General features: G+C 34.8%; 1 protein-coding gene across 1 annotated transcript; it reads right to left on the bottom strand.

Moving 5' to 3' along the window:
- Positions 1 to 3,736: 3,736 nt before the first annotated feature.
- Positions 3,737 to 17,197, bottom strand: LOC126827376 (uncharacterized). Its single transcript, XM_050556670.2, has 12 exons — positions 16,882 to 17,197; positions 15,794 to 15,838; positions 15,343 to 15,435; positions 14,496 to 14,802; positions 13,380 to 13,662; positions 11,360 to 11,602; positions 10,255 to 10,331; positions 9,651 to 9,785; positions 8,391 to 8,584; positions 6,958 to 7,026; positions 6,166 to 6,261; positions 3,737 to 5,653 (listed from the first exon to the last, which is right to left on the bottom strand). Exons 1-12 carry the CDS (start codon positions 17,076 to 17,078, stop codon positions 5,527 to 5,529), a joined length of 1,866 nt encoding a protein of 621 aa, XP_050412627.1. The 5' UTR covers positions 17,079 to 17,197; the 3' UTR covers positions 3,737 to 5,526.
- Positions 17,198 to 17,213: the final 16 nt, after the last annotated feature.

The following is a 17,213-nucleotide window of genomic DNA, read 5'->3' as shown; positions in this document are numbered from 1 at the left end:
ATTTTGATAATCCGGTAAAAAAAAAACCAAAAAAACCCAAAACCACTAGCTTGCTGATTATTGATAATAGCTCCAGTAAAATGCCATTGTGATAAGCCACGTGGCGAATGGAGACGGTCTCGGCATAGTTTGCGAATCGCACGTCTTCGACACTCCGTATGAATTCCAGGTACAGGTAGATATTAAAACAATAACTGGATATTGCATTGATGGATTCACTAGGTCCAGTAAGATGCCATTGTGATAAGCCACGTGGCGGTTGAAGACGGTCTCTTGGTATGAATTTTAGATACCGGTAGATATTAAAATAATAACTGGATCATGCAATGATGGATTCACTGATCAGTTGTTAAGTAAATTTAAATCTCCATTGAATATAATCCCCCTATAAAACACCGAATACAGTCGAATAATACTGCCATAAGTTCTGGTCACTTGTGTCGGTTGGGGCCCACCATTGTTAATCCCACGCTATACAGACTGGTACCATCTATCCATAGGTGTTTATGTACCTGTTGTTTCATAAATAATTGGGGGTCACTTGGCTAAGAGGGTAAGAGGCTGGCTCGCTATCCTGGAGGTGCTATCCTGGAGGTGTTCGATCCCTGAATTGACCTGCATTGGCCGAGAAAGTTCATCCAGATTTTCCTGCATGGTTCCACCTTGTCAGTGATGCGGGACGGAGGGCCTGACAAGGACAGCTATCTAGTCGTTCGGATGGGACGAAAAGTCGAGGTCCTGTGTACACATTGGCGTGCACATAAAAGATCCAGTGACAGTTGAAATTCGATATAATAGTAGGTCGTAGTGCCGCAGTCCAGGCAAAATTTCCTTCCTAGCACACTGTATGGCGTTTGCCCAGTTCAGAGCAGAACAGTAGGACGTTAAAACCCATTTTGTTTCATTTCATAAATAATTCAGAAAATATTACTCCAGCTGAACTCTGCTGACAATCTGGTCAATGAGTACTGGGAATGAAATGGGTTTTTACCTCTGCTCCGACTGAGGATATGTACTGGACATCTGCATAAATAAGTCTACTATTGTATAACTTTCAACACTTTTTTAAATCATATATAGATCTACATATTTAATATCTAACTGGTAAATAAACCAACTCAAAACTACTACACGGAAATAAAGCCATTAAAGAAAAAGACTCTAAATAATTGAGAAATACATGTTGATGGAGAGATATACACCATTGAGCGATCAAAAAAAAAAAATACTTTAATTAATACAGGTTTAATACTGAATACCTATAACTATGGGTGCAGATCTCCCTCTGAAGAAATGCATGGGTCCAAAGCAGGAAAAATGAAGGAAAACATTCTTTTTTTTTCTCACTATACCCTGTAAGGCCACAAAAAGTTGTATTTGCGCTTCAATTTGACATTTTTTCTTATCGTGTTAGGTATTCTTTAAAAAAAGGCATTTGAATATTTTTGTAGGTGGCTCCTTGAATCTGCAATTGAGCTTATGGTCAGACGCAAAATGCCCGCAATAAATTTTGAAATAGAGAACTCATTTGCTTCATTTTAATGACTTTTGTGACTCATAATATATGTATACAGCGGTGTAAAAATACAATGGTGTACATATGCTCAGGAATACTGTTTGCATAAAAATTCATTACTCAATTATTATATAGTCCCCTGTGCCTGTCATCCCTCTTAGCTTTTCTTGTAAACACTCTACACACTACAATTCTTGTCTCCCACTACACCCCTCCCTCCACCCCACCCCCTAGATCTGTACCTATTAAATATTGCTACAGACTTAAAAGCTGACTACATATATAAACCATAATCTACAAACTCACAATATTCTAAATAAATATACAACATTACTCTGCACAATAATATTATAAATAAATTAAATTTCTTATAAAAAATTCATGAAAAATATATATGAAATAATTTAATTAATACACTTTTGGCAAAGCAGCATTACTCTAGAATTATTAAATAGCAAAAAGTAATAGCACATATATAAATATATAAAATAAAAGTAAAGCTGTTATACATCATGAAAATACTGACAAAATGAACACAAATTAGTCAAATCAAAGGATTTGTGGTTCTCGAGATCTTAATTCTAATATCACCAAGTGTGGTTCTCGAGATCTTAATTCTAATACCACCAAGTGTGGTTCTCGAGATCTTAATTCTAATACTACCAAGTGTGGTTTTTGAGATCTTAATTCTAATACCACCAAGTGTGCTTCTCGAGATCTTAATTCTAATACCACCAAGTGTGGTTCTTTAGATCTTAATTCTAATATCACCAAGTGTGGTTCTCGAGATCTTAATTCTAATATCACCAAGTGTGGTTCTCGAGATCTTAATTCTAATACCACCAAGTGTGGTTCTCGAGATCTTAATTCTAATATCACCAAGTGTGGTTCTCGAGATCTTAATTCTAATATCACCAAGTGTGGTTCTTAAGATCTTAATTCTAAGGCCACACAAAATAAATGTCTTGTTTCTCGGGCAACTGACAGCTGAAACTGTAGGGAGGGAGGGCGGTTTCTTTTTTTTTTTTACTCATTGATGGTGCAAAATAAAATTTGGCTATTGCTGAAAATTGTTGGGGCGGGAGGGCGGTCTTTCTTTTTTTTTTTTTAAATGAGAAAGTCATTACTTGTTTACGTTTTTGCTTTCCGTTATATTCAACTTTATTGTACATACTTAAAACAAACCCAAAATCAAGTCTACTAAAACACTGAGACTGAACACTGACTGAAAGGAAAATAATTTTCCATATTTAATTCACATAATTGAAATTGGTTTAAAATAAAATTCCATACGACTATGTAATAGCCCTCCATAAAGACAACAATATTTTTAAAAACAAAGCCTCTTTCACCAGGTGTATCAAAAATAATAATCATGGTAAACAGTATTTAAAACTAAATCTAGTATCGCCGGTTTATTTATAATTATTTACCGAATTCCAACCAATGCATGTCACACCGTGTCATCGGTATTGGAGATTGCCGGAAATACTGTTTCTTGGGATATTCGGTGTGTTTCTCAGGATATTCGGTGTTCTATCCGGTGTTTATATTGAATGACTATTTAAATCTAACTAACAACTGGTCAGTAAAACCATCAAATCGGTAATCCAATTATTATTTTCCGGATTATCGAAACTACCGTAAATGTGCTAATAATGACCCAGATTCTAAGGTATGCATTATGACGACTATCGTCATTGTATCGTATTCTTAGCTATAATTAATTAACCTGTTCTACGGTTCATTATTTTATCAATAGGATTTTCCAAACAAGGACCGACTGAAGCCGGCAATAATGAGCCGATTACGATCGAATGATTGAAATATTGTCGCCAATGACTTTTAACACGAATCAAATTCTAGTTTATCAGGGGAGGTAATTAATATCACGTGATACAAAATGGAGGTTCTTTCGATATCAATAAAAAAGGCAAATCTGCCAAACTTCGCCATTGTTCGGATAAAAAAGACAGCATGTTCATCTGAATCAGTTTTAATACATTTGAATAGATATACATGTATGGCGAATGTAGGTACATGCGGGATATTTTTTTTACGACTTGCTTGTCGATGTGCGGGCGGGCGTTACATATTTATTTTTTTTCATCAAGACTAATAAATAGACTGCACGCGCAACCAATTTTGCGTGCGGGCGGTGCCCGAGAAACAAGTTATTTTATTTGTGTTGCCTAATACTACCAAGTGTGTTTTTTGAGATCTTAATTCTAATACCACCAAGTGTGCTTCTCGAGATCTTAATTCTAATATCACCAAGTGTGGTTCTCGAGATCTTAATTCTAATATCACCAAGTGTGGTTCTCGAGATCTTAATTCTAATATCACCAAGTGTGGTTCTTTAGATCTTAATTCTAATATCAACAAGCCTGGAAATAAGGCACCTGTCACAAACACAATCCCTCTAGTGCAGTGGTTCTTAACTGGGGGGTATGTGTATCCCCTGGGGGTATGAAGCATCAAAGCAAGGGATACCGTGTATTCAGTATATTTGTATGTATTCAATGCATTGTATAAATAAACTAACATTGTATTTCATGTCAATTATTATATTTTCATTTCTTTCTGTAAGTCATTTTAGACAGGGGGTACACAGTACAGGGAAATATAATGTAAGCTCAAGGGGTAGCAGCACATAAAAAGGTTAAGAACCACTGCTCAGGTGCCTGTCATTTTGCCCAGCACAGGTTTGTATTTTTTTCATTGTTTCTATTGATATTTATAATACAAGTCTGGCAGAATTTTCAAAATGTCAGGTACCAGTTCATTAGTGCCCAAAATTTTTTCAGGTGCAACAACAATTATTAGTTCCATGTTTGAATATCACACATAATAATATATTAAAATTGTATCATAAAAACATCAATTATTGGAATGATTTTAATTTAAAGTAAAAGATCAATGGTCTTTTATTACAGAAAAAGCGTAATATTACAAATTAGCACAACTATTATTGGATATAATGCCACTCAACTTAATCCCAAAACTTAATCATATAAACCATCACTTTGCGGCCGAGTGGGAAATTTCCCGACATCCCGAAGGGGTAGTCCCCATTGATGCAACTTTCAAACCACAATTGAGCAATTTATAATTGGTATATTTGTAAACTATGCCATCAATAAAACAACTATAGTATACTGGAATAAGATAGAATAAATTACTGAGCATAGAAAGTTTAGGAATGTTTAGAATTCTAGTATTAATTATATTTTTAATTAATTGTATAAATAAAGTTTAACATTGATAACAACCTTTCATAAATTAAATAAATATTCTATTTATAGGATGAGAATAAAAATGAAAATATGAATTTATAATTCATATAAAACAGAAAAAATAATGGAATGATATTGTGAAGATTTTCAGTCCATTAATATGCATACTTTTTAAATACTTGCATAGCAAAGTTTAAAATTATTGGACCCCACTGCACAAAGTATACCCAAGTCTTATGCACACCTAAACTGAACAGCATGCTATTGAATTTATGTGTATGGAACATTACAAATTCTTCCTGATAAATTAATTATTACTTAATATCAACAAAGCACTTAAAATATTTGCTATTTTTACAGCTGATAGCCCAGTCAACACTACCATCCGTGTTAAGCAATATAAACATCACTATTTAAAGTTGATAAATCATAAAATAATGTGAATGTTTATCAGATATCCTGTTAACTAATCACTATTTAAAGTTGATGCACCAGGAAATAAAGTGATTGTTTATAAGCTGGGTTATAATTTAATCACTATTTAAAGTTGATACACAAGGAAATAAAGTGATTGTTTATAAGCTGGGTTATAAATTAATCACTATTTACAGTTGATACACCAGGAAATAAGGTGATTGTTTATAAGCTGGGTTATAATTTAATCACTATTTAAAGTTGATGCACTAGGAAATAAAGTTATTGTTTATAAGATGGGTTATAATTTAATCACTATTTAAAGTTGATACACCGGGAAATAAGGTGATTGTTTATAATTTAATCACTATTTAAAGCAGAACCAATGATTTTTTCTACAATAACTGGTATATAGTTGTACTGTTTAGCCTCTTTCTTTGGTTGAGTTAACAGACTTCCTGTATAGTTAGAGAATATTCTACACGGTCTGAAGAAAAAAGAAGATTAAAACTAGATTCATATTGTTACGAGTGATAATGAGGTAGATTGAGTGGGGAGAGGGGGACAATAGAAGGGGTGGGGAGACAGTGGGGCCAAGTAAAATTTTTTTGCAATAAAGTTATCCTACTAAGGGGTGTGTTGCATGAAAACATTGAAACTCATCCACCATGTTTCGCTGAATTATTGCAGGGCATTACTCCTACCATGGTGTGAAAATAACAAGGATAGAAAGAAAATGAAATGCAATGGGGTTTAATGTTCCATTGTTCTACTTCAACTGGGCTAATGAAGACAGGCATACGCCATACGGAGGGCAATGAGAGAAATTTTTCCCGGACAGCAGCACTACGACCTACTCTTATATCAAAGTCCAACTGTCAAGGGGTCTTTTACATGCACACCAATATGTACGTACATATTATATAGTACATCACATCATTATATAGTTTTCATGTGACAATAATTATAGAGGTGCTAATAGCTATTTAATCAACTTACATTTCTTTGCCACTGTCATCCAGTTCATTAGCACGATTCTGATGATTCATATAGTCCAGAACAGCCAAATAAACTCTTGCCTTGTATTCAGTAAAACTGAAAAAATAAAGCAAGGGAAATAATTCAGTATCTTGTTGATAAATCAGTGGTCCGAGCTCAAATTTTGCACAAAATCAAACATAAACATGTCTGTTCTAATAGTCCAATTCTTTTGATTGGTAATTAACTTTTTAACGATGCATATTAAATTTCTACAACTATAAAAATATAGTAAAAAAACATTTAACCAAAATATTTTACAAATGCACTATTTTTATTGGCTAAGAGTTAAAATTTGTTTTAGGAGTTTAACTTTTAACAAATGAAATAAAATAGGCTTTAATGTCCTGCACCGACTGGGCTAATGAAGACTAGCATACGCCAAACAGTGTGCTTTGAGAGAAATTATGCCCAGACAGTGGCAATACGGCTTACTTTTATATCTAATTCCAACTGCCAAGGGATCTTTTACACAAACGCCAATGTGTTCACAGTACCTCAGTTTATCGTCTCATCCAAATGACATGAGGGAAACTACTCCGGAAAATCCCAATGAACTTTTTTGGCCAACACCTTTTAACCAATGGAAAGGCTGTATCCTTAATATATTATAGTTTAAATTTTTGGGAATACGGCCCCTAGTTGATAATCTTGCTGGGACAATAAATATGGTCACTCAAAACACAAAAATTTTGTGTGAATATTTTGTATCAATAATATAGACCAAATAATTATATATTAAAATCTACCAACCTATATTTGTGATTATCTGGTGTATATATTGTAATATAATCCATCAAACATTCCAAACCAGATGTTGTTCTGAAAATATAACCAAACATCCAAAATCATTAACATAAATTTTTGTAGTCAATTATTCAACCCTGTTCCAAAGTTGAAATACTTTATTCTGAAAGAATAACTATTAAATAAATGGAGATATTACCCATTTTGACAAAGACATCGAATTGCAAGAATCTGGATAATTCAACCATGTTAATGATTGGGTGATAGTATTTGATATTTTAATTTGAACTTGCATAGAGACAACAAAGGGGAACAGGAAGTGAGAGAGAGAGAGAGGGGTTAACATCTACATGGTTCAATTTCATTAATTCGCTTGGGAATAGGGGTCTTTATAAGTGGGTCCCTACTCCTCATCACGTAACGCTGGGTGATAGTATTTGATATTTCAATTTGAACTTGTATAGAGACGATGGAAGGTGACAGGAAGTAACGCTGCTGGAGATTGGGTATTTGAAATCATACTGAGATGATGAAAGGTGATAACCAAGTCTCTAAATCGATGTCATCCCATGTCTTCGACATTGAAAACATGAATTATTTGTCAATTTAAATCAACATTGATGTTGTGATCTTACTGGGAAAAGATTGGCTTCTGACATTTTACTATTGGTACATGAATGCGTTTCAGCCCCACTTGTAACAAGGGACTCAAAAAACGAGGCTAGACATATTCCACAAGTTATGTCATACGGTGATGCCATATTCTTATCTGGAGAGCATGCACAATAAATACTATCGGTGTAGACTGGAATAACCCTAGAGACTACTATTTGATTGAGACTTCTTGCGTATTTCGCCAAACATTACTGATTTTAAATTAGATTAAAAAACAGAAGTAATTTGAGGTAAATTAGTTTATATACATTCATATTACATTATTATATGCGTTGAGACCCATTTGTGGCAATTTCCGGGTCCCAAATATTAATGACTAGAAGAATGCCCGGCTTCGCTCAGGGGTCATAACCCCGAAACCGGAAGTGGTAGACTAACGCCACCTGGCCTATGTTACTCCCCGGTCCGAGCTACCCCTATACCCCAAATTTCAGACTCGGGGCAGACCTAGTGTAGCTGCCCACCCCGAACAGACAGACAAACAGACAGACAGACAGACAGACAAACGACAGTCACAAATATTAGTATAGATTTAGCTCCTCTAAACCACATTTCACTTCATATTTGTTTAACATAGTTCAATGTACTACTATCTAATCATCTAATCATCCCAGCATGAATTGCACAAAAATCATTATATTTTGATTCCAAAGAATGAGAGACAATCAGCACTTAATTGATATTATCAAATATATGGTGTAGTCCAACTTGACACGAGTGCAAATGCTCACAAATTAATGGAAGTTATTTCTAACTATCATTACCTGTTAGTGGAGAAATTAGAGAGTATTGAAGATAGTGGTTTATTTAGTAGAGTCTGTTTAAGTTGATTGTGAGCAGGTGAATCTGGTACTAGCCATTGTTTACTGTCATGTGGTAATGGTGGATGACTACACTCTCCCGATATCCACTGATGATTGTTCATAGTGTGATGTATTATACCAGTCACAAAACTATCCTGAATACAAATTATACCCAGTTGACAATTCTGTTAATATTAGGTGAGAGAGAGAGAGAGAGAGAGAGAGGGGGGGTCTATAGCAGTGGGTGGAATTCGGAGGACACAGAGAAAACCCACATGGTTGGACAGGTGACCCTACGTACAACCGGGGAATCGAAACCACGCCAGTTGACTTAATGACAGACCTTATGATGCAACACGCACGCATTAACTAATCGGCCATCCAACCCCCCAGGTGATATAGAAATAAAGTTGATATAATGGTAGAAAAGGGGGCCCTATAATATAACTACATCAAGTCCATGTGAGTGCACAAAGGAAATTTAATGAAATTGGGTTAAATATCCTACTGTTCTGCTATGAAGGAAATTTTTCTGAGACAATGTGTTACGGCCTGCTCTTATATCGAATTCCAACTGCCAAGGGTTCTTTTACGGTCGTGCCAATGTGTACACATGACCACGTTTTTTGTCCCATCCGAACGCATATACGGTGTCGCTTGCCAGGTCCTCTGCCCTGCACCACTGACAATGTGTACAAAAGAAATCCAATGGGAGAATACAAGTTTAGTCCATATCAAACTAAAACTGTTATTCTCAGGCACCACCATATCACATAACCCATTTTTATCTACCAATATAGTTTTATTAGGCTGTGACAAAATTATCTTTAAGTTTACATTGGTACAATTATATTGAAATAATTACCAATAAACATTTGTACAAAAATCACTCATTTTCGTGCACACTGACTACTAAAAATTAGAGGGTGCATTGGTTATAATGTGTCTCTTTTGTCTTAAAACAGAACACATCCTACTGTTCAGCTTTGACTGGGCTAATAAAGACAGAATATTTATCAAATAAATTATAAGTATGTGGCGGGTGTAGCGCCAGGAAGGGTAAGCTTACTCTTCCGGACACCTGTTACCTGTATGTACATGATGACCAGTCCATTTTCTGATTACACTATTTTGCCTATACCGTTTTTTTAGGGTTTCAAATTTTGTCTAATGGTTTGGATTGTTCGTACTTTGTTTTATTTTATTTATATTGTTACTGACCAGAAATGCTTCCTCATCAGTTGACGCCCACAATGTTCCTGACATATCTGCACATCTATTACTACAGTCTAGAAAATGATCAACAATATCTGGCAACCATGTTATTATTTCACCGCATCCTTCTTTACTTGATGCCTGAGAATGAGAAATGAAAACATGAAATTAAGCATCCAAAAGGATATTTTCTTTAATACTGAAAATTTATCCATATTTTTCAATTTACCCATTTGTTACTTATCGAAGATAAAAATAAATGACAAGCCTTTTTTCTGCGCCAACTGGGTTAATGAAGATGGATATAATACTGTGCAGTGTGCTGTGACGGAAATTTTACCTTGGCAGTTGTGCTAATTCTCTTCTCATTTTAATTTCCAACTATCAAAGGATCTTTAATGTGCTTCTAATGATATACATGGGACTATTTTTTGTCCCATCTGAAAAACTAGACAACTAGACAACTAAAGGAAAACAGACTGGAAACTTTCTTAGCCAACAGTGTGGCTTCCTCAGATAAAAGTAAACAAAATAAAATGGAATTTTCAGATTCAAATCTATTTGAAATTATAATGTTTATATTTACATGTAAATTACCATATTTATTTACCTCAACAATTGATTTGCCCACCATTTTAGCACCTTCCCACATATCAAAACTTCGTTTGATGTCTGGATGTTTCTTCTCTGTTAGCAATAAAAAAAAATAAGCATTTTATTTATTTTACAAATCCTAATCAAAATGATAAAATTGTCCAAGTTTATACAGCATGAAATACAAAATAATAAAATTGGACCTTTGTCTATCATCAGACTGAAAACATTGAATAATATCTAAAAATAGGATCACAATAAAATAACCAGATTTAAAGTTGCTGATCATTGAGGGATTAAGGAATCCCTTGCAAACTACAATATTGTGAATATTGAATCTCTAAAGGAATATAAGTCTAAAAATGGTTCAGTTTCATTCAGCATTTACAAAGATATGATGAATTGAATATTCTGAAACATTCAGCATACTCTGTCGACAATATAAATAAACCGGTGACACCTGTAAGTCTTGGGTAAAATATTTTGATGGGCCTCTTTTTAATCTGATTTAATTCAATCTGTTAGATTAAACATGCATTATGCAAGAGCAAAATCTGCTTATTACAAGTCTTTCTTTAGGCCCGAAATGTTATCTCAATTATCAATTAGACATTAATTAACTTATCCAGACCATAATAAACTCTCGATGTCAAGTCTAGCCTTCCATTTTGGCTGGATTAGATTCCTATATGCCGCTAATGGCCACTGATAATTAAATCAGAAAAAGTGGATAATCGAGACTAAGCTGTTTATATTAATGATTTTAGTAATGATGACCGAGACTATGCACAAATTTCACCCGCTTCTTTCTCGGCTCATAGTGGATCAATTTGACTGAAATTTTCAGCAAATTACCTTTACACTGTCTAGTTTTTATCTATTATAGTGAGAACTGCCATCTCTTTATCTTATCTCCCACAATGTATCTTTAACTACTGTTGACATTTTGATTCTTTTTTTTTTTTTTTTCAATTAAGTAAGTCTAAATAATCAATTTGATTATTTTTTATAATTGGCTTGATAATGTTAAAAGGACCCTCATTGAAACATTGCTTTAATTAAAATAGTAATTGTGTTCCATATTATGTTATTGTTTTTTTTAATAAGAAATTATGAATTACTCAAGTAGCTGTTGATCCTTGGTTCTATGTTAGTAACAACTTCCACTACTCTAGCTCCAGCTTTCTGTATCATATGTAGGGCTTTAGTAAAGGCCAGTAACTCTAGCTTCTCTGTGTGTGTCTGACTGTCTGATTCCTTCTTCTCTACAACCGATATATACAACACTTCCGAGGATTCGTAATCTAAAATACTGAAAGTACAGAAACTTGCCAACTGTTCTTTCTTATCTTGTAGTCCACTACCTAAAATGTCAACAAATTTCTGTTTTATATTTTTATATACCAGTAATGGGAGTTGGATGGCCAAATGGTAAGCACCTCTGCGCTCTATCATAAGGTCTTTGAATCAACTGGTGTGGTTTCAATTTCCTGGTTGAATGTGACAAGTAGGGTCGGTCGCCTGTCCATCCTTTTGGGTTTTCTCTGGGTCCTCCTGTTTCCTCCCACTGCTAAAAATCCTTACGCACAAGTGAATTTTTGATATAAAATTGAATAATATGTTAGTCCCGAAATGATCTAGTTTGTGTCGAGTGGAGGTTAAACCAATCTCTCTCTCTCTCTAGCAGATAGACAGTTCAACTTTTTAAAAGATAAAAAGGGAACAATGTAGTAAAGTGACTAACTTCTGCCACTTTTTCAGAAATTATGCCTTATCGATATTAGCAATAACCACCAAAGATAGGTTGCCAGGCAACAAAACATACGCCCACAGCAGCTAAATCGTCCGAGCAGTCATCAAGGGTTGTTGCATATTTATTCCTTTGTAGGTAATTGGGGCCTTTACAAGACAGTTCCATACAGATCAGATTATAAATTTTGTCGTTTGAGGGTTTACATGGTTCTACAAACTGAAACAAGGTTCTCAACTCTGGAAGTAATCTACAGAAATTGTTGAAATTTGACAGGCTTTTTCGTTTCACTAATTTAAATCATGCATATAAATTTCACAAAGATCACGTGATAACCTTTTGCGTTAGAGCGTTCACAAGGATCAATAAAATGAAACAAGGGCCATAACTCTAGATGTAATAAACGGAAATTGCTGAAATTCAATAGGCTTCTTCGTTTCAGCAATCTAAATAATGCATATAAATTTCAGAAAGATCGAATGATAACTTTTGACGTTAGAGCGTTCACAAGGATCAATAAAGTGAAACAAGGGCCATAACTCTAGACGTAATAAACGGAAATTATTGAAATTAAATAGGCTTCTTCATCTCACTAATGTAAACAACATATATCAATTTTATAATAATTGGATGATAACTTTTGGCGTTAGAGCATTCACAAGAAATTGTGGACAATGGATGGACGGACGGACGGACGACCGGACGGGCGGCGACGGCAATATACGTCCACATTTCAATGTGGCCGTATAAAAATGATCAAAGTGACTTAGCAGTTAGACATTTCAACAGATGAAATGAAATGGGGTTTAACGTTCTACCGTTTTACACCAACTGGGCTAATAAAAACGGTCAACAGATGATGTCTTATCCATTTTAGAAATAACCCTAAAGAGTGATCAAACTGACACACCAAAGGGTCCTAACCTAAGATAAGTTTATAAACAATCAACGGACCAGGAACAAGCATGCCAAATTTCATTTCGGTTGTGAGAGAGCGATGGGGTTTAATGGCCACTAGACACAAACTAGGTCATTTCGAGACAAACACGCTTCAATTTTATTTCAATAATTGGCTTGCGCGTAGGGGTCTTTAGCTGTGAGAGGACACCAGAGGATTCTGAGAAAACCCATGAGGTTGGACAGGTGACCCTACTCCTTGTCATGTACAAGCGGGGAATCGAAACCAAGCCACTTGACTCAATGACAGACCTTGTGATTTCACGTGCAAGTGTTAAACCACTAGACCACCCAACCACCTCATTTCGGTTGTACTTGAATAGGGAGAGCGTCACCACATATTTATGAGATAAAAAACAAAAAGTTGTAAAATTGTTCAAATCATGAACTCCCTAGATGAAATAACTGTTATAGAAAGAACAATCTCCACTCACCTAACAACATCACGTCTCTTCCATCTAAGACAGAGAGAATATCTGTCTGTTCCCGCATCCAGTAAGAAATTATCTTGGGGGTGACAAAATTTGTCTTGAGATAATCATAGGACTGAGAACTCAGACATTCTACGTTCATTATTTTCAACATCAGTGCTACTTGATTGTAGTTGCTTCCCGACATTTCTATACCAGCCGCTAACAATAGGTCTCCTAAATGACCCTGACCTTGTAATAAAGGTTGTGAACACCATTCTCTAATTATGTGACCTTTTGAACAAGTCTGAAAAATATAAAACAAAAAGTATTTTTCTGAGTAACCTGGCATAAACATTTTAAGAACAAAAATGAAATACAATAGGGTTTACTGTCCTTCTCGTCTGCAACAATTGGTCTAATGGGGATGGGCATACAAGATGCAGTGTGCTATGAGGGAAATTTTTCACCAACAGCAACATTCCCACCAAAACTTCATCGAATTCTAACTGTGAAATGTTAATTTATGTGGACGCTATCTCATTTTTTGTCCCATTCGAAAGACTAGATGTTTTACTTGCTAGAACTTTCTTGAATTCAGGCCCTCTTTGTTAACCATTCTTGGTATCCCCAGTGGTCTCATTCCGTTCTACTTCACTAACCTCTGGGTTAATTCAGGGGGGGGGGGGGGGACATATATTGAAGTTATCTGCCCTTGATGATTGTGCTATTTTTATTGACCAATCCAATAAATCATTACTTGCGATGAAGTTGGCGAAGGAAACTAACTCTCATCGAGTTGCAACAAGCTGCCATATAGTACTGTTGTGAACATAAACATAGAAGCTAAAGAGTCTTAGTAAGACTGGTTTTGTAAACTGTTTTTTGATTGGTTCACAGACTCAAGCTACGATCAAGGCCAGAGCAGATAATTCGAAATCGTGGAAACCTATGGATTAACCCATAGGAGTTGAACAGAATGAGACCACTGGGTAAACCGAGGATGTTCGTTAACTAGCCAGGACAACAGTCTCAGAGTCACATTTTTAGAAAAAATTACTGTATCTTATGGCATTTATATAAGAGCATTCTTCTGAACTATATTTTCAATATCTAAAATAGGCAAATTTCAAAACATACCCAAATAAAATTTATAGAAGTTCCCGAATTTTTCTTCACCATACTAACATCACCCTTACAATTTTTAACAGTACAATCTTTAGGAGGATTCTGATTAGCCAACTGAATCAAGCAACTGTTGTAAACCAGAAAAGCATTTTCACGAGCTACGGCACATGGATCTGTCACATGTATAGGTATAGGACTTGTCATATGCTTATGTTGAGCATGATGGCCGCTTTCTACATCATTTCCATAATTCAGGTTAAGAACATTTTCAACTGCTGATATTTCTTCAGGAATAATCTCATCCCCAAAATCAGGTTGACTAAAATAAATATATTAATAAAGAAGTAAATAAATTGGACTTTTGAATTTCATGCATGGAACTTGATCATAACATACAAATTCTGGAAGTAGTGCATGGTAACCAGAGTAGAAATGATGTCATCTGAAGATATTGAATTTTTTAGGAAAAAGTTATAATTCCTTTTTAACCATTTTAATAAATCATATCAAGAGGTTTGGTTTCAATCTGACCGTGCATCTGTTAACCTGGTATTCGTCTTAAAATGAAACAAAACCTGCTATGATAGTGTTAGTAATTTAAAACAGCTTTCACTTCAATAGTTGGCAAAAAAAATAACGTATTCTTTTTCAAAGAATATGGCAATTCTAACATTGTCCCGATTTTCTAAACATAATTTTAAACACTTTTACACACAGAAACTATAAATTTATTGTGTTTTACAGTTTATTACTTGAAAATTCTAATTTTTTAAATTGATCAAGACCCCCAATTGGAATGCTTTTTATTATGCATATAACTATGCTAATTAATTAATGCACTTCTATCATTCGTACTTACGGAAAGTAAACTCCATAATCGGACAAGTTGAAATTATTCAGATTGTACACTGTTGACTTATTTTCATAACGTTTAGATTCCCTTTTCTGTTGCCTGAAAAACAAATATTATGGACAATTAGCCTTTTTTGTTATTTTAACATGTTCATGCTCATATTGTGTTTCTAGAACTTCACAAAAAGAAGTAAATAGAGTGTCCGTCTTTATCTTATATAAATGAAATGGAGTTTAACGTCCAGCTTTCTGCACAAACTGGGCTGATGAAGACGGGCATACATTTTGCGCAAACAGCAGCACCACTTTCTATTTCAAATTGTCATGTGTTCTTTTATGTGCACGCCAACAGAACTTCAGATTTTCAACAACACCGGGATCTCCAATTTGCGGGCCTGTGTTTGTCTTATATACAGTGGGTCATTGAGTTGTTACTAATACTATGCATAATAACTTACCGGTGCAGTTCTGTTTTTTCTGAATTGTTTTCTTCTTCTGTGTATCTGTTTGAAGATAAACAGAAAAAAATTACTTGTGCAATTAAAGGATTACTAAAACTAAGAAAATCTCCAACTTTCCCATATACAATTAGGGCTTCGACTATTTCTGGTTCAGAAATCAGTATCAAAATTCAGCAAAAATGACAATATCCAGCCTGGTCACCATCTGGTCGTTTACCTCTCCAACAGTCATAATATTTGCATCAACCAGTTGGAGCAAGAAGTAGAAAGCTAAACTATATTTCATTTCATATTTGTTTAACTATAACTAGTTCAATCTACATGTAATGTGAATAGCTCTAGCATGAATGGGACAAAAATCATTACATTTTTATTTGAAACAATGAATGAAAATCAGCACTTATTCAATTGATATTATTTATTATATTGGCCAACCTGACACAAGTGCAAATGATCACAAATTAAAGGAAGCTGAGAAACAGATATTTTTGAAAAGATGTCATAAAGACACGGTAAAATAACTCAAGTGACAATATTACGCATCCATTTATTTTCTCAAAATGAGTTTGCAAGGTGTTAAAAGGCTCCAATAGCAGCTCACTTGAGACGTAGAACCTATAACATGATATTCATTACCAAATTATCATAACCATCAATGAAAAAGCCATGATTCATGTACAAAACTCATAGTTACGATGCCAATGACTGTCACTTTATCAATTCAATATAACACCGGTGCTTTATAAACTTTAGTAGGCCCCCTATGCCTATTACTTTATTTGGAATTTAAGGGACAGATAAAATAATGCCAATTGTCTGTATCCCATTTTGCCTCTGATCATTTTAAATATGGTTAGGAATTATGGAATAAAAATTGAAATAACATTATGGCGCTATTGCACTTTCGTACCTCTACCAGTTCCCGTAGTCGTAGGCACTTGAAATTTTCAGAGGAGGGAACTGGTAGAGGTACGAAAGTGCAATAGCGCCTAACATTATAAGGTCCATGGATAATGATGTAATTATGATTCATTATTATAAATTATGTGACGGTATGTATAGACTGAGAGTGAGACATGTCTCACCTGTCAATTAGAAGTTTTGCCAATTCCTCGTCACTCAGCTGTAAAGCAGTTTTTAATTCAATCCATCGAGGTAATTCTTCTCCTAAATCAACTATCGGACTGTCTGTGTGTCCATTCTTTTGTTTTCTACGACTGCGTCGATTTTTTCTCTGATAATTCCCTGCAACTTTCTCATTTTCGCAGGAATCTGCCTCCATGTTGTTTATGCGTATGACTTCATCATCAAGTCCTTCGGCTCCGTTTATTCCATATCATATAATATAACGTCTGGATATTCGGGAAGCGTTGTCGCGGAAGTGTTCGGGCACATGGAGGTTTCTGGTTCGTGACGT

This window comes from Patella vulgata, chromosome 7 (genome assembly GCF_932274485.2).
Source record: "Patella vulgata chromosome 7, xgPatVulg1.2, whole genome shotgun sequence".
In the NCBI taxonomy this organism is placed as follows: domain Eukaryota; kingdom Metazoa; phylum Mollusca; class Gastropoda; family Patellidae; genus Patella; species Patella vulgata.
This window is presented reverse-complemented; position numbering and strand designations above follow the sequence as displayed.